The sequence below is a fragment of the Protopterus annectens genome, chromosome 1.part0 (assembly GCF_019279795.1).
Source record: "Protopterus annectens isolate FY-2018-M chromosome 1.part0, PAN1.0, whole genome shotgun sequence".
NCBI classification, from domain to species: Eukaryota; Metazoa; Chordata; order Ceratodontiformes; family Protopteridae; genus Protopterus; species Protopterus annectens.
The window spans coordinates 1859133726-1859152969 of NC_056725.1; the positions used below are offsets into that span (position 1 = coordinate 1859133726).

Below are 19244 nucleotides of genomic sequence, written 5' to 3' on the forward strand. Positions count from 1 at the left end.
AATAACAGAGTTTGCATTAATTTACCACTAATACGAAAAATGGACTGAAAATATGAGTCAAAAAATTGAACAGTCAGAGACAGGACCATAAAACCAAGCTGTAGTTGAGACTGGGAGACAAAATCGGATTGAAACTATACAGGATACTGAAAAGAAAAAGAACACTGTGGGTGAGGAAAGCGAGTGACGTGAAAATTAGGCGTGGCATTGATCAGCTTTACTGTGGACCCGAATTTTAAACGCCGGGATTGTCCCTTTAAGAGGATGCTGTTTCGACACTGGATAGGATATACAGAATGTACTCTTTTTGTTTGCACATGTATGTGTTCTGATTACTTACTGCTTATAGTTTCAGCACTTGTTTGACAAAACTACACTTCACCAAAACAAAATGGCAAAAAAAGAAAACCATATAAATCAACTAACAAATTCTAACAAATTAGTTTAGGGACTGTTAGCTCCATTGCATCTCGCACATCCCCCACCACTTATTGTTTTAACTATGATTGTGTCCACAAGATACCTTTTACTGAGGTTATACAGTCTTGTACTTACTATTTTGGCATTCTTCTCTTTCAATCAAGAAGTGATTAAAATTGTCGACAAAAATTCTGCATTTTGGCCATCTACTGTTTCAGTCTAAAAGTTGTCAAAACTGTCAACAGGAACCATTCTAATCTAGTTTCTGTGGACATCGTTCATATTGATCACTATTTCTGTAGCCTGAGCTCTGTGGGTTATATCCCACATAGAATATAACAGTTGGCCAGCTTCCAAAGCTTCAGGGCACCTTCCACATTCTCAAACCATTAGTCAGCTTGAACACTAGCAGTGCTGGGGACCAAGAGCAAATGGATATCCTTCCATATTTATTGTAGCAGTATTCATAACAGAATTGATCTCCTATCAAGGACAGCCCAATGTCCGGCCAGTATATCAAAGCATTTAGTGTCTAAGGGTGCCATACATCACACATATGCTGTCCATGCAAGGCATAGGGCATAAAGGTGACATATGGACGCACACACCTCAGAACTACTTTGCTGCCAGTCTGAGCGCCATCTTTGAACATCAGTCTGAACCCCTCTCTTCTGTGCTGGTTACTACTGAGCCATTTTTTTCTGATAAATGCCTTGTTGGGGTTTCTCCTTACTGTCTTTTTATGTAGTGTTGATTGAGTAAATGTTTTACTTCATCCTTAGTGTGATTTGCATCCAAAAAATGTCTATGATCCTCCAGAAAAAAAAGTTTTCAAGTCCTCTAAGATAAAGGCAAGGCTTTGCATGAGCTGGAACACATTTTTTTTCTCTTTTTCCAAATATTCAAAGGAATTACCCTTCCAGACCTGCTTTTGTTCATAGGCAGTCATCCTCCACCAAGGATAAAACAGGTTCTAGGCGTGTGCCTCCTGCTAAGTCTACCCAAACACCTACTTCCCAAAAACTGGTTCTGTTTGACTGCTTGCTTCTCTTTTCCCTTGGCCGAGTCCCTTTATCCCTTTGTTTTTTTCCTTGTCCCTTCCAATCTGGTTAAGAATCACAGCAGATTCTTGGGTTCTGTTTTTTATCCACTGGGGTATATCATGGTTTGAAAATCCTTTCCTCTCTTTTTGGGCATCCCTCAACCCCCACAAGAACAGCTTCCTTTTTTCCCCAGAGGTACTTCATTCTCTTTTGGTTCAGGGTACCATTCAAACTATACCCAAAGGTAAGATGGGTAGGGTTTTTTTTAACTCCAGAATGTTTCTAGTTTCTAGGAAGGAAGGCACTTGGTATTTCAATACCTTTCTTAAGATTCCTGCCTTTCAGATGTTGTCTCTTCAAACCTTATTTCCTCTTCTTCTTCCCCAGGCATTTCTTGTCTCTCTAGATTTCAAGGATGCCTACCTTCTTATCCCCATACATTGCCTTTTCAGGAAATGTTTCCATTTATCTGTTTCTTCCTTGCATTTTCAGTTCTCTGCTTTGCCCTTTGGCCTCTCTACTGCTTCAAGGGTATTCATCAAATGCCTTGATCCTGTCATTGCCTTTTGCAGGATGAGAAGGGTTCAGATCTTTCCTTATTTGGACGACTGCTCATTCCAGCTTCCTCCTCCGAGACTCTTCTTTGAGATCTCCAGTTCACTGTTTCCCTGTTACAGAGCCTGGGATTTACCATAACTTCAAAAATTAGTTCTGAATCCTTCTCAGGATCATCTTTTGCTTGGTTGCAGGGTCAAGAACATCCCTATGTTAACATCCCTGCCCAGCCCTAAGGCCCTGTCTCTTACTGCTTTTTTCCACTCTCTTCTTCCTCTGTAGCCAGTCTCAGCCAGTGACTTTCTCATGGCCCTTAGATTTATAGCTTCCACCACACCCATGCTTCCTCTGTCTAGGCTCCATGTGACAAAGCTACAGTGGTACCTCAAATCACTTTGGTTTCATCATTGCCACCCAGTCCCCTTCTTCCTTCCATGTCTCAAGCTAGAGCTCCACTGGGGGATTCATCAACTCACTGTCAAACAAGCGCTGCTTTTTCAGGCTCCAGTCCTTACCCAAGAGCTTTTTACAGATGCCTCAGATGGTATAGTGGGGGGCTTCTTTTGTTTTTTTCAAGGTCTCTAGCCTGTGCATCAGAGATCAGACTTCACCATCCTAAAGGAGATGAGGGCTGTGCTTCTAGTTCTTCAGGCTTTCCATACCCTCTTTTATTCCGAACCCCTCAAAGATTTCACAGACAATACCACAGTGACATGGTATATCAGCAAACAAGGGGGCACAAGGTCTTACCTGCTTTGCAAGCTAGCTCTTAAGGTCTGGGATCTAGCTGTCCAGTATCAAATGACTCTCCAGGTCGTCCATATTCCCATAGAGCACAATCTAGTTGCAGACTGTCTGAGCAGGACCAGCACACAATCTCTTGAATGGATACTTCACAGAGATGTGTTCCTGGACATTGTCCATTGGTGGGGTGTTCGTCTGGTAGATCTTTTTGCCTCTCCTCTGAACAGACAACTTCCTCTTTTCTGTTCAAGAGTTCCAAGTCCTCTGGCTTGGAAGTGGATTACCTGTCTTTTCCTTGGAAGGGGATGTTTTTCTATGCCTTCCCCTGTTTCCAAGAGTCTTGCACAAGATCAGACAGGACTCTTCCCCAAGTCTTGTGACTCTCTTGGCTCAGACAGCATTGGTTACCTCTTCTTTCCCACTTGACCATGGGCAATTGCCACAAGTTACCTCCCCAGTTGGATATTCTCACACAAGGCAAGACAAGGGGGCTTGTATATCCATCCTCACTTATCCACTCTTCAACTGCTGTAGTGCATAATAAGTTTTTTTTTTATCTTTTGTCGACACTTGTTTTTGGAGGACATGCTTCAGGTCCCGCAGGAGGCCAGGAAACACACTATCAGAAAAACATATTTGTCCAAATGTAAGACATTTTCCATCTGGTGCTTATGGCCCTCTCTTATTTGTGAGATCTGCTCCATGATGAGTTGACATATTTTTCAGTAGAAACTCACCTATCAGCATTTTCTGCTGCTTAGCTCCTCCTCCTCCTCTGGCCTCTAGGTTTGAGATCAAGAAGTTCCTTAAAGGCATCCTTTATATCAGGTCTCCCAGAAAGTCAGTTCTACATTCCAGAGACCTCAGTTTTGTTCCTGAAAAATTAACTCGGGCTCCCTTTGAGCCTGCTGCTTCAGCATCCTTAAAACATACTTGGAAGACTGTTCATTTGGTCCTCACTTCAGCTATGAGAGTATCTGAGCTTCAGGCTCTCATGGCTGTTCTTTTTTTTTTTTTTTTTCACAGAGACAGGATGCCTGTTCATAGTAATACTTCTTTTATACCCACTGTGATCAATGAGTTGTCTCTTAATCAGTCTATTCATTTGCCTTCCTTTTTTTTCCTTCTCTGCAGTCTGCCGGTTAGAAGGGTCTTCATACCTTGAATTTGCATTAGACAGCTCAAGTATTATTTAGATAAAACTAAAGATATTTGCAAGTCTGTGCAGCTTTTTGTTTCCTTTCTTCCCAGGTCTTTGGGTTTGACTGTTCCTAAACAAACCATCTCCTCCTGGATTTCTAAAGCCATTTGTTTTTGTTATTCTTTTCAGGAATGTCCTTCCTTTTCAGTAAAGGCCTATTCTACTAGAGCTGTTGCTTCCTCTGGTACTTTTTTCAAGGGTCTGGATACCAGTTCCATCCTTGAGGCTGCTACTTGGTCTTCTGTCCATTCCTTCACTAAGCATTATAAATTGGATATTATTTCCATGGCTATCCTGTATGGGTTTCTTGAGTGCTCTTCAGTCCGATTCTTCTCCCAGGTCTCCTCCTGAGGTTTTGTACTATCCCTTCTGTCATGAACACTGCAACAGTGATATGGAAGAGCATAGTATAGTTATATAAAATCCTATCATAACATTAGATGTCCTTCTCTTCATGGTTGCAGTAGTCGCTCCCTCCCTCCTGCCTCCTCTGCTCTTGCCCTCCTTGCCCTCCTGGCTGAGGGGCTCTTCTCTCTCTTCTCCTCTAAATGCTCATGTTCCCCCTAGGGCTTTTCAGTTCTGGGGTATGTGCATCCGTACTTCACTTTTGTGCCCTACAACTTGTGCAGGGAACATAAGGGTGACATACAGCACTTATAGATACTAAAGGCCTTGTTATATTGGCCAGTCATCGGGCTATTCTTGGCAAGCGATCCCATCTGTTATGAATATTGGAACAGTGAAGAGGACACCTACTGTTTTGGTAAGATTTTACACAACTTTACTTTCTTTCTATTAATTGTACACTTTTACCTTTTGTGAAGGAGGCGTTCTGGGCATTCAGTATAACCCTGTTTGTCCAACTATAGTGAGGGATGGATAAAAGTATTTAGGTAAACAGATGTTCAGAGGATGGAATATCACTGTAGTCTAGTGGCTTTTGAGCTGACCATTTGTAGTATCAATTCAGTGTAACCTTTCCTGTTCAAAATATTCTGTTCACTGCAAACTGAACTGATGGCTTATGGCAGGAGTCTGCAGTTCTTCTCTGTTTGTACAATGTATTTATTATTCAGACTCATTTCTGCACACTATCATCCTTTCCTGTCTGGCCATTTCATCACCTGAGCCATTAGACTAACCTTTTGGAAATTTATTCAAACGTGAGTAGAATTACTTTCCTTGCTGTTTTATCTGTTGAGATTCCTAATGTATTTTAATGTAATCTCTTGCACTGGACTGTGTAACCATTCATATTAGTAACTCATTTTTGCCCAACACTATCAAAACACCATTCTGATTTACTTGAGGAATGTTAGAAGAAGGGGACAGTGGCTGTTTTAACTGAATGCTGTGGATGTAACTCCTGGATTGAATTTTACAGTAGTACAGATTTGCTCATACTTGAATAGTACTAGGTAGTTTAACCTCGTGCATTACTCAGATCTATTACTGTAATGTGTACATGTACTAAATGCTGTAACCTCCATCTTTGCAAAGTTATTGTTTGGCTTTTAATTGCTGGGGAACATCCAACTCTTTGCATTGCCACATGTATGGATGATTACAGTTTAGATAAACGGAATTCTTCTATTTTTTGTTGACTCTTGGGAAAGTTCAGCCATTATATAATCCAAGATTTTCCACAATCATACATCTGACTAATTTGCAACACTGATACTATAGTTAAAGTTGTCTTGCTTTAGAATATATCTTAATCTATTTAATAAATAAATACATATTACTATGTAGAAAAAAACATTATAGAAGTATATAGTATCAGTGTTAGATGTTATTGTCAGCGTTCAGTTGTATTGTATTGTACTATTGCTTTTCTGCCAGAGCCTCCACTGAAAATGGGTCCTGAGCCCAGTCTGTCTTTCCTGGTGAACAGAAGCAATAAATGATCCTGTACTGCTTAACCATGTGTTCCATACCCTTTCAAGGAAGAGTTTCACAGTTTTATAAAATGAGTACTGTATGTTGTAATTGCTGTATGCAGTAATTAAAATACTCACTTTATTTCATGTTTGTGTAAAATGAAGGGAAAAATAATTGATGAATTCTAGTTTCCTTTTCTTTTAGGAAAAGAACCATCAAATGGGCCTTTAATATATCCGTCTGAAAAAGTGGTGCAGGCTGGCTCTAATATGACATTCTGCTGCATACCTTTAAAAGGACAAACAGTGACTGAGTTTAAGTATGGAGATAAAAATGATCTTTTGCCTGTTGATCTTGGCAGTGGTGTCAAGGGTCTTATTGTCTACAACCTGAATGTTTCATCGCAAAGCGGAACAAATGTGTACTGCATTTTGAGTGAGAACGCTTTTGATGGAGTTGTTGTTTTTGTGGGATGTAAGTACTGCATGATAAAGATTTTAATTAAACTAAACCATTTGAGACAAATACATGTTATGTAACATTAATAACAGTAAATTACCACCACAGTGTGCATCCATTCTGAAGACTGCTGCTTTCATTCTTTGTCTAGATTGTATTACTAGGTGTAGGTACTTTGGAAAAAGGAATATAATACTGTTGCTGCCATTTGCAGTGTCTTATGACTCTTAACTGGTGGTGTATTCATATTTTTCATTGTTGAGTTTAGCCTTGATAACAAGATCCTTGGCCTCATACTATTGAACAGTTCATATTGTTTGCTTTTCCTGTAGATTGCTTTTAAGAGCAGTGCTTGAGATCTAAATTATGGGACAGCACCATCTATAATATTATAGTTTTCTTTTGAACACCACCATAGGTGTAGATAGTTGTTTTTGCACCAATTGCAGTCTCCCTGTCATGAGCAGATAGCTGCTTTTGCACTCAGTGCAGTTTCCCTGTCATGAGCCCCTTTAAAACAGAAGAAAAAAGCTCTTTCCTTGTTTAAAACTGTAGCAGACTGCTCACTTCATCTACAGTTTTCTACCACAAACAGAGCACTACAGAGCTTCAGTTTACACTTCAAATGAATACCAGCATTTAAATGCCAGTATGCACTAAAGAACGATTGAGTTCAGCCAATCTCATCCCCTAATGCTTTGTGCATGGGGTGTCTTCCCCCATTCATGCCACCCTAGCTATGCTACTGAACACCAGTAACAAGTAAGTGAAATAGATCCACAATTCTGTACTTTTCACTGAGAAGAATCTCAGCTGTCAAATTATATCAGAGAAGGTTAACCATAAGCTAGCAGGTTCTCACTAAAAATGTTGTTGCACTGTAGACTGTAAGACATACAGCGGATATAAAAAGTGTACACATCCGTGTTAAAATGCCAGTTTTTTGTGATATAAAAAATCAGACCACAATAAATCATTTCAAAACTTTTCCCACCTTTAATGTGACCTATAACCTGTACAATTCAATTGAAAAACAAACAAATCTGTTGGGGGAAAAAACATAAAAAATAAAAAAAGTACAATAAGCTGGTTGCATAAGTGTGCACACCCTTAAACTAATATTTTGTTGAAGCACCTTTTGATTTAATTACAGCAGTCTTCTTGGGTAGGAGTCTGTCAGCATGGCACATCTTGGCTTGGCAATATTTGCCCCATTCTCCCTTGCAAAAGTGCTCCAAATCTGTCAGATTGCAAGGGCATCTCTTGTGCACAGCCCTCTTCAGGTCACCTCACAGATTTTCTTTTGGATTTAGGTCTGGACTCTGGCTGGCCAATTCCAAACCTTTAATTTTCTTCTGGTGAAGCCATTCTTTTGTTTATTTAGATGTATGCTTGGGGTCATTGTCATGCTGAAAGCTGAAATTCCTCTTCATCTTCAACGTTCTAGCAGATGCTTGAAGGTTTTGGGACTGAAGTGACTGGTATTTGGAACTGTTCAGAATTCCCTCCACCTTAACTAAAGGCCCAGTTCTAGCTGAAGAAAAGCAACCCCAAAGCATGATACTACCACCACCATGCTTCATCATGGAGATGGTGGTGTTTTGGTGATACAAAGTGTTGTTTTAGCACCAAACGTACCTTTTGGAATTGTGGCCAAAATGTTCATCCTTGGTCTCATCAGACCATAACACATTTTCCCACATGCTTTTGGGAGACTTGCTGTATTGTTTTGCAAATTTTAGCCGGGCCTGGATGTTTTTCTGTGTAAGAAAAGGCTTCCTTCTTGCAACCCTACCTCATAGTCCAGACATATGGAGAATATGGGAGATGGTTGTCACATGTAGTACACAACCAGAACTTGCCAGAAATTCCTGCAGCTCCTTCAGTGTTGCTGTAGGTCTCTTGGCAGCCTCCGTGACCAGTTTTCGTCTTGTCTTTTCATCAGTTTTAGGGGGACGGTCCAGTTCTTTCAACGTCACTGTTTTCCCATATTTTCTCCACTTTTTGATGACTGTCTTCACTGTGTTCTATGGTATATCCAATGCTGTGGAAATTTTTTTGTTCTCTTCTCTTGACCGATACCTTTTAACAATGAGATCCCTTTGATGCTTTGTAAGCTCTCTGCTAACCATGACTTTTGCTGTAGCAGGCAACTGAGTAAATGTCAAGAAAATCCTACTAGGACAGCTGAACTTTATTTGGGGTTAATCAGAGTCTCTTTAATTGATGGCAGGTGTGTACCCAATAAGACTGAATGTTGTAATTAAATCAAAAGGTGATTCAACAAAGTATTAGTTTAAGGGTGTGCGCCCTTATGCAACCAGCTTATTGTACGTTTTTTATTTTTTATATTTTTTCCCCTAACAGATTTGTTTGTTTTTCAATTGAAATGTTTTATTGTGGTCTCATTTTTTTTATATCACAAAAACCTGGTATTTTAACAGAGGTGTGTACACTTTTTATATACACTGTATATCTGGCTGAGTCACTTACTTGTATCACTGTTGCAGATCAGCAGAAAGTCTGCACTGTTGATGTACAGGGATCTGTAAACCTGTACTCATTTGTTTGACTTATTCTGTTTTTTACCGTGATGGTTACCAGATTACAGCTGCAGCATCAACGTCTCTCTACTTTCTAGTTGCTGTGCTTTTGATGGCTAGATAATCTGTGGTGGGAGCTCACTAGGATGTACTCTTTCAGTAATGTCACTATTGCAATACCCACTTCTGACGTAAATCTTACCCTGTTCATCCAGTTCATCCGATATGACCTGTAGGTCCTCAAGCTACTCGTCTGATCCGACCCGGCAGCATTAGTGCTCCAGCCTCAAGCTCCTTTAAATTTTTCCTCCCATAATGCACTAAAGACCAAATTACCTCAGATCTTGTTTGCTGCTATCATGTCAAGACATAGATCTCTTTCACTCACAGATGAATGCTCCACTTTATTCATTTATTATACTATTTTTCATGTATTTTCCAATTGTGATAGTAGTAGTTTTTAGACCTTGTTATAACAGTCCTTTTCCTGATAGTCCTGTAGACTTTAGCTCCTTTTCTGTCCCTAGGTGACTTCCCACCATCCCATGTTGGTAAAAAGATGCACCCATGGCTCAGACCCCCACACTTAGTCTGTGTCTGGAGCCTACAAAGCCTGTTATTATACAGGGCATTTATTCAAAACAACTAGTTACCCAGGGGTCATTTGAAAAAGAGATTCATCTGATCCCATCTCAGATTTCCCCCGCATTATCACAAAGTTCCTTCTGGTCATGCAGACGCACACTGGAGGCAGACCTGGATCATCTGGTGAGGAACTTTCTTGAGACACAGATCAAGATTGAAGTCATACCTTCTCCTTTGGCACAGAAGACAGATAGTTCAGGCCATACCTACTACTGTCTAATTCCCTGGTCCTGATGTCCTTCTATTCCCATGTTGCAGTATTCTGCATATGGGTTTACTCTTGCCTCACGTACATACGGCCAGTATACAAAAGTTTTCAGTCCCTCTGAGGTGCGTGTGACATCTGACGTGGCTGAGAGAATGTGGGCCATAAAAGTGACGTCGGCATGCACCAACCCTCAGAACTTTTCAGCCCCCAGTCGTACGCCAGGTGCTACCGCTAGCTGCAGATGTCAGAGTCTAACAAACAAGATAAGTACCCTGTTGAGGACCTTTTCAGTCCTCCTTTAATAATTGTATTGCCTGTTCATGTTATCCACAAAGGGTAATTGTCAGTGCAGCCACCAGATCCCTCACAAGGACGCCCACGATAAGTTACTTTTCTGTTTGGTACAGTCGCATGACCACAAGACCTGCCCTATTTGTCAGGCATTTGTACCCAAGACCCTCCATAGTCACTTGCATGCGTTAAATCTTTACCTAGAAAACCAATTCCTTAAGCAGATCACTTTAGGGATGAAGGGCTCCTCAGAAGTTCCTTCGAACCGCCAAAAAAGAAGGCCAAGACCCTACGGCCTTCATCTATCGCCTAGCCTCTTCGACCCAATCCTGAGCCTGTGGTCGACTTTCGCCTGGTAGAAGGATTTGGATCCGGATCCAGTGCATTGGCTACAGCAGGTACCTACACTGATGCCGCACAATCCCTCGGTGTAAGCATGTCCGCTTAGGCTATACCACCATCAGTTTCTGACGTTGGGGGGGAACCAGCATTCTCTGAAGGCCCATGTCATCTTTCCAATCCTTTAAAGTCCCCGGAATCCAGGCCTCAACAGACGCCAGCTAAGCCCCCTTAAAAGAAAGGAAAAGAGAAAGCATATCTTACCCTCTCCTGAAAGCATGCCTGATTGGCAAACTTTTGTATACTGGCCGTGCAGGAGACAAGAGGAGTAAACCATCATGCAGAATACTGCAATATGGACATCTATGCTTATGATAAGATTTTACACAACTTTTCTTTCTTTGTTCCAGTGGTTTTGGAGCCAGTCTTCCACTTGGGTCCGTTGACTCCAGAGCTGACACTCACTTTGATATCGACTGTGAGAATACAGGATTCAGCGCATTCAACCCCTGATTCCTTAAGGGCTGAGGCAGTCTTGAAGTTGGGGACGAGGATGAGGCTTCAGCACAGTCTCTGGAGCTGTTTTGCAGGGCTGGAGAGTGCTGGAGAGACAGGTTTGTCTCCCAGAGGTTGCCCTGTCTCTGGAATAGACTTTCCATACATGTCAAATAGAGCACTTCGCTGACCCTCTTCAAGCGCAACCTTGATGAGTGGATGGGAAACCACAAATTTGTCCCAGGGGTTCCACCTGTATCCCTCATTGACAGGGGTGACTGGTATTGACTGAGATTTTTTTTAGGGATAAGCTCTTGGCTAGGCTTGAAAGGGCCCCAAGGCCATTAGCCTAGTAACCTGCTATGATCCACTGGTGGTGTCACAGACCTCAGCTTTCAAGTCTTTGATTCTGATCCCAGCTTCTTGGCCATCCACCTTCACTTATGGAGTTCTGTCCTCAGCTCCTGGTCATTTCTCCTATTGGAGGAATGAAACTGGTGGTGAGACAGCTTCTTTGGATCAGGCTACACTTGGAACAGCTTTTCAGGTTTGAAGGAGGATCATTACATTTTCACAGAGAGCAGAGACACAGACCACCTTGGGATCAGCCCTACCAGTGACTCCCACTCTCTATCAGCTTCCGCTGAGCATTCTTGGGTCAGAGTCGACCAGTGGGCCTCAAAACTACTGTTCCACAGCAGGCAGAATCATCTGAAGAGTCGAGCAACACCTCCCCTGAAGTACCAGAAAAGAAGCTATGCAAACGAAAGCAGTAAGACTCTCCATCAGAGTCTATCACTAATGATGCCAACTTGGATAACAGAGAGGGTGCCCTCCAGTCCCCTCCCAAAGGTGCCTAGTTTGGCAAGATTTTAGAACTTATGCAACAGAGGTGGACATGGCCCACTGACCTTTCCTTCCCCTTAGGATGTGGCGGTGCTTTGAGGCTTACAGTTTGACCCCATTTACTTCCTGGTTTCTCCCTCAAGCAGACATGTTAATTTACCTGGTAGTGAGGTCATCATGGCAGCAGCCAGAATGTGAGACAGTGTCACGAAAACTGGATAAGATTCTTGGGCATCCCAAGGACAGGCAACAATGAACATAGCCCCCCCCCCCCCAAGTAGATTCCATTATTGTGGCAACAGAAACTAAGAAAGAGCTGGCCAATGATTTTGCTTCTATGTCCTTCCAACAAAGAATCTTGGATGATGGAGAGATTGGGGAAGAGGATACATGTTTTGGGCACGTTTGCCTTAAGGCCCCTGAACTGCACCATTTATATGAGTCTTTTCCATTGGGATTTAGCTCAGCAGGCACTAACCACTCTGAAAGGCCTCCTGACATTAGATTCTAGGACGCAGTTGGTAGCAACCTTGGCAATCTTGTCCAGCATTATAAATCTGTTTATGTGCCTCATGCACAATGCTGTGGAGGGAGTGGAGAAGGCTGTTGGAGCCTGCGTGACTGTGAAGCATCAGGCACTGCTGCTCCTCTGTCACTTCACGGACTACTTTAAGGTGTCTTTCACCAGTGCCCCCTTTGATGGATTTTCATTGTTTGGTCTGTTCGTGAAAGATAGGGTGCAGAAGTGTAGGCAGAATGGCAAGATTGTCTCTAGCAAAGGAGTAATGTTAAAGGTCCCTCGAAGAGTGTATAGTAGGAATCAAAAGAGACAGTGCTCACTTTTGTTCAGAGAGTCTAGATGCCATCTGTATAAACTGTCTTCTGACAGGGGCAGTCATGGCCAAGTGACTTCTTTAATAAACACAGTCCCAGACCCAGAGACAGAGGAGGTCCACAGAACTAGGAATAGCATGAGCCCTTCTCAGAAAGACAGCCACAATATCCCTGAAGGGCTGTCTGAGTTCTACACTCTGGAGGCAGTTGGAGGTCATCTGTTTCTTTACCTAATGGAGTACCATGCCATAATACAGGCTAAACTGATCGAGGGGATTCTCTCTAGTGGCTGTTTAATACCATTTTTCATGATATCCCCAAACCTGAGACTGTTGCTGCCAGATGTCCCACCCAGTCAGGCCAAAGCAGCAGTGAGAGAGATCATGTAGTTATTCTACAAAATACCTACCCAGGAGGTCCCACCAGACCAGTAAGTGTTAAGGGTTTCATTCAGTGTTCATTTTGAGTTCAAGAAAAAAGTAGGACCTCAAGCCCATACTGGACGTCAACCTTCTAAACAATACATACTGAACCACGTGGTCACTGTGCATTTGATTTTGCCTTATCTCAGGGCAAACAACTGGATGTGCTTGCTGGACCTTCAAGATGCTTACCTTCATGTGCCATCTAGGAGGTAGCCATCACCAGTTCTGAGCTTTGCCCTTTGGTCTCACCACAGCCCCCTGGGTGTTTACCAAATATATGACTGCCTTACCAGTTCATCTGTTTCTCTAGGGGTACAGGATCTTCCCTTATCTAGATGACTGGCTTGTGGCTGCTTCCACGATGGACTGTCTCATGGAGGCCAGGGATTACTTGCTCAGGCAGTGCCAGTTCAGGGGGAATCTCCATAAATCTTCAGAAGTCAAACCTTCAGCCATCTTCGTGGATTATTTTTATAGGCTGTCATCTGGGCACTACACTGTTCATAGTTTCACTTCCGCAAGACAGAATTCAAACTTTGAAGTGGGTAGTGCAAACTTTACTTCAGGCTTTTTTCCCCACAGTGGCTCTAATTCTAAGGGTGATGGGGTTGGTGGCATTGTCAATTCTAATGGTGCAGTTTGCACTTTACCAAATGAGGATTCTGCAATGGCTCTTTCATATGCAGTGGTCTCAGTGACTGCATCCTTTCTCCAAATTAATTATCATAATCAGTTCCTGCAAGAAACATTTACAGTACTGGTTGGATTCCCCAGTGATTCACTCAGGCAGGCCCTTCTTTCTGCCATCCTGGTTAGAGATCGCCTCCTCAGTAGAGTGGGGGTGAATTACAGTGAGAGGATGGTCCAAGATCTGTGGATGGACACCAAGGCCAACATTCACAGCAGTATCCCAGAAGTTATGGTGGTTCTCCTTGTGTTGCATGAACACCAGAATTGTCTTTTTCAAAGTGTGATTTTTATTCAGATGGACAGCATGACTGTTTGGTACATCAACAAACAAGGATGAGCCAGTTCCTACCCCTTATATGGGAAGCAATGAGGGTTTGCATTGGGTGATGTCCTTGCACTACTTTTTCATAGCAACACACGTTCCAGGAGTTCTCAGTTGCCTTGGGGTCAGGCTCTTCTCATGCATCATGAAAGGTCCCTCAATCCAGAAATAGCCAACTGTACTTTCAGTCACTGGGGCGTTCCTTGCTGCAATCTTTTTCCCTCCCCATATAACACCAAATGCAGCAGTTACTTCCCTTCTCAGAGACCGTTCACTGTTGAATGCTGTGTATCCCTGCAATGGCCTCACAGATTTCTTTATGCTTTTCCACCCTTGCCTGTAATCTCCAGGTTCATACCGAAAGCAATCAAGTGCAAAGCCACTATCAATTCTCTTGGCCCACTTTGGGCCCAGACAGATTTGTTTTCCACTTCCCAGACCTAATTTCAGGGAGCACCCCCCCCCCTTAATCTGGAATTTGTACAAGATCTTTGCACCTCTGTAAGAAGCCGCACCCTGATGTCTATAGCCTTAAACTTACTGTTTGGTTTCTTTAACTCCATACAGCATGTTATGAGTGGGGATAAATGATGAATGTCATTGTACATGAGCAAAACAGAGCTGATGAAGTGCAGGGAGAAATAGCAGCAGGTATGCCAACACCACCACCAAAGACAGTATTTTGATCACAATGAGAACATAATGACCGTCTTTAAACAATGGGATAACTACACCACCCGTGAACTCTTGCAGACAGTGGCTACAAATGTACAAGTATAGATATCACAAGTTGAACACAGCTGATGATTTGTTTACTTGTATTATTCAATAAATACATTATTCCATGCAGCATAATAAGGTCTGTATTGTTTTCCTTTGTGATATATGAGTGTATGTGTATGTGTGTGTGTATATATATATATATATATATATATATATATATATTTGTGTGTGTGTGTATGTAGGCATATACGTGTGTGTGTATGGGTCTACTTCAAAATAGCGAAAGACCACTTGAATCCAAATTCATTGAGACAACAATATCGAATCCACATATCCGCAAACCATTAAACCATTGAAAATGTTCCTGGGAAAGGAACCACTTGGTCACCAGGACAAAATACACACAGTGAAGCAAGTAAAACCCACCAAAGAGGGGGACTTCACCCCCCCACCCCCTAACTAAATATACCAGCTCTGAGATCACACTATAGTGGGGAAGAGGGCAGACTTCTCCATGGTGGCCTAGTGGTTCCTTTCCCGGTGAACATTTTGTTTGCAGGTATGTGGTTTTGATGTTGTCTCGATTTGGAATTAGATTAAGCGGTCTTTCGATATTTTGAAGTAGACCCGTGTATGTATGTATGTGTGTGTGTGTATATGTATATGTGTATATATATATATATATATATATATATATATATATATATATATATATGTGTGTGTGTGTATTATTTGGGAAATATAAAATATATATGTGTGTGTATCATTTGAGAAATGTAAAAAAAAAAAATATATATATATATATATATATATATATATATATATATGTGTGTGTGTGTGTGTATGTGTGTGTACCATGTGCATCATTTGGGAAATAGTAACAAGTATGTATTCAGAGAAGTGGATATACACCTACATAAAAATTACATCACGCAAAAATATTTTCATTATGACACTGTATGTGCGCTCATGTATTTTCCAAACATTTCATTTCATAACACATATTGATAAATCATCATTATATTAAATTTATTCACACAGTTGTACTGTCAGTTGACGTACACCTACATAAAAATTGCATCACACAAAAATATTTTTATTGTGACACTGTGCGCTCATGTATTTTTCAAACATTTTATTTCAGAGCACATATTGATGAATTGTCATTATATTAAATTTATTCACACAGTTGTACTGTCACTTAGTTCTTGTTTATATCAGTAACAGTTATGGTTAGTATGGACAGGGCATTAGAAATGCTTTTGTTATAAGGATGCCCTTCTGGGCAAGGGAGAGCCACTTTTGGCAGTTTTGGAGGAAGGGGTGGGTGAAAGGTCTACTGTAAGGCCAGGGGAGGATGCTTGATCCGTGGGGTAGTGTTCCTGCCATTAATCTTTTTCCAGAGTCCCCCAGGACTGTGGACACTGTGTACTTGCTGGGATACGTTGGGGAATCAGTTTCTGCTTTTAATATTACTAACTCCTGATATGACAGAAAAAGAGACTTCCTTCCCTTTCTGACACTGATTATCTGTCAGAAGAACAGGAGTTGGAGGGAGAGTGTTTTATTTCAGTGTTTCTTTTACAAACTGAGTATTCTGATTCTTAGGAAAGTGTTACTTCTAATTTAATTCCAGAATACCCATCTTTTTCTGTGGCTGTAAAATTGAAGTTATGCTTCACTGGGAAGGAAATTAAATTTCTATTTCAGAGCAAAAGTATCATAATCTGTTGCAGCTGGATATTCCATAACTTGCCGCTCTTTCTCTTGTTTTATCTGGATGTTTTCCTTGGTTTGCAGTTTACCTGGCAGTCAACTTCCTGTTCCTAGAAAATGTAGTCAGTTATACAAGATACCTTAGATTTACAAACATTTTCTAACCCTAAACAAGACCCTGCATTGATTTCCTTATTAAAAAAAAATTGCTTTTGCTAAACGGATTGTTTATGCTAATCCCTTTCTCTCTGACAGAGATGGGAAGGCTTAGATTTGGGAAGAATGTGTATTCTTCTGCCGCTTTAACTTTCAGAATTTGAAACTGCCAGGCTGCCATGTTAAAGTTTTTTATATCCGTCCTTTGAGAACATGAGAAAAGTAACTGCTGACCTTTCTTTTTCTGAGATGAAGAATTCTGTGACTGCTTTAATTTATTTATTTTATTTTACATTTGTTGACCGGGCTAGTCCAGCTGGATATATGTCCATTTTCAGTGGAGGCCCGGGGAGAAAAGCCCCACAAATTAAAACAACATAAAAGGTCAAGACAAAGACAATAACAGTATAATTTGGTACATAAGTTTTAATAATTATAGTACAAGCCTAAGATTATATATTTTATATTTCAGTAGGAAAAAGGAAATATTTATCTAAGAATAGATGAGTAAGACTAATACATTTGTATTAGAAATGGTGTAGTACAAATCTTTATAATATATTACAAAATTAGATACACCTAGTAATTTATGATAAGAGATACTAAGGTCTCACAAAAACCTAAGAAAGAAAATCACTAGAGATCAATACATAGAGTATAGAAGAACAGCAAACAAGGATGGATTTCTAGTGTTATTTAACACATAGGTTGTGATACTATATGAAGGTGTTTGATCATTCCACAGTATATACTTATTTACATGAGAAAAAATCCTAAGGAAGGTTAAGCTCACTAAAAATTAATGAGACAACACAAGATCATGATCATGGGAGGCTAGGAATTGTGGGAGTCTAGTTATCTCCTTCTCATGTAATTAAACATTATTTAAAGTGTTCTTATGATTATGCAGATTTGATCTCCACAGCTGCTGCTGGGTCATTCATGAGAAGAATTGCTTGGTTACATTCTCAAAATTTACCAGAAGATAAATCCTCCCATTGACAGGGATGCTCTGTTTTGCCTTTCTGCTGCTGATATACATAGGAGATTTGATAAGAGAGGGATATTGATTCAAGGGGTGATCCAATCCTCCTTTTCAGAATTTAAAAAAATCTTTCTACCTCTGCTGCATTTTTCAAAAAGTAGTGTAAGTAGCAAGGTGCCAACAAACAAAATTTTAAAAGACATGACAAGGAGGCTCCAAAAAGTAAGGGAATGTTTGTCAGAATTAAGGACAGACCAAACATCAGAATAGCTACTTGACTCTTCAGGCTTCCACCCCCTCCCACCTTGACAATTTCTCACTTTCCCCTGGCCCTGCGTCTTTCTCCAAAACACCAGATTATTTCAGACAAATCGGTTATGAAAATTATTTAACAGAGTTACAGATAACCATGGGAGTCCTTCCGTTCCTCCTTTTCAAAGGATTCCTCTTCTCTGTTGCTTATGCTTAAAAGTTATGTACATGTCATTGAAGAGAGGAAAATGTAATTGTGCAAGACAGATTCCTCAAACAGCACCATTTGAAGTTTTTGCTTAGGAATGGAACATGACTGCAGGGAATGTTCTGTTTACTCTTCTTTTGTAACTGTGACTGTACCGAGCAGTGTGTCTTCCTTGTAAATTTGCCATGAGAATCGGAAGGTTAAGGAGCTCATATAAAATAAAATGGCCTCTGAGTCTTCATCTTCTGCCATCCCACAAATGATGAAGAATTGTCTAAAAAAAGCAAAGCTCGAGACTTATGCTTTCCACTCAAAACCGGCCCGCTCCAACATGTCTCATGATGAGACCATTTGTGGTTCCAATGGCTGCTTCCTCGATCGCCACCCCATTGGAGGCCAATATGGTGTAACTTCCTTGCACAGCTGACCAGTCATCTGGTTCTTGCGAGAAGAGGAAACCTCAGCTTATTATTTTGCTGGGGGGGGGGGGTGTGACCTGACGACCTACCTCAGATCTATGTTAGGGAAGAAGTTCCTGGCTCCTTAATTGAGATACATCAGTGCTCGGAGCCACTTCTTTTTGTATATGGAGGTTTCAGTGCTCACATCCACTTCCTTTTGTAAAAGCAGGTGTCTCAGTTAAGAAGAAGCAGATGACAAAATATATTGTTTTCCATCCTCAGAAAGAATGGCAGAATTTTACATTGGGGCTTTTCAAAGCCATTATGTTATTGAAGCTTCCTTCATTTTTTTTCCTGCTGCTGCTGCTCTTCCCCTTTCTCCTGCCAAAAGGCAAAGGGAAGATTCTGAGTCTGGTAGGGATGATTCCCAAATCCATTCCCCAGTGGCTTATGCCCTTGATGTTGTGGCTAGCTTGTGTTCTGATTCCCCTATGGAGGAACTCGCCTTTGGAGACTCTGTTATTAAAATGATGCAGCATTTTCAGTGAGCAGGCTCCAGGTTATATGACATCCAGAAAAGGTACTATGATGTTTTGAAAATGGGGGTGCCTAAATTCTCTTCCATTCCTCCTGTTTTGGAGGCTTTGTTGGATACTTATTTTCACTGCTTCTCTTAATCCTGAGTATCAGCCGCTTGCCTTAGCGAGACCAGATAGGTTTTGCAAGGTGCTAGACTCAGAAAACCTCTTATGTATGAATCCTGTGCCAGATCTAGCTATTACTTCCCTTACCCCTGAAAAGCCAAAGAAACTCCTTCCTTCCTTCCTTTAATGTTTTACCTACGGATGAAGACAGCAGGTCT

General features: G+C 41.2%; 1 protein-coding gene across 1 annotated transcript in view; it reads left to right on the forward strand.

Moving 5' to 3' along the window:
• LIFR (LIF receptor subunit alpha) overlaps positions 1–19244 on the forward strand; it is a 1345198-nt gene that overhangs the window by 699674 nt on the left and 626280 nt on the right. Inside the window, exon 8 of the mRNA XM_044076229.1 lies at positions 6049–6318. Coding sequence (XP_043932164.1) covers positions 6049–6318 — 270 coding nt within the window. The remainder of the gene's footprint in view (positions 1–6048; positions 6319–19244) is intronic.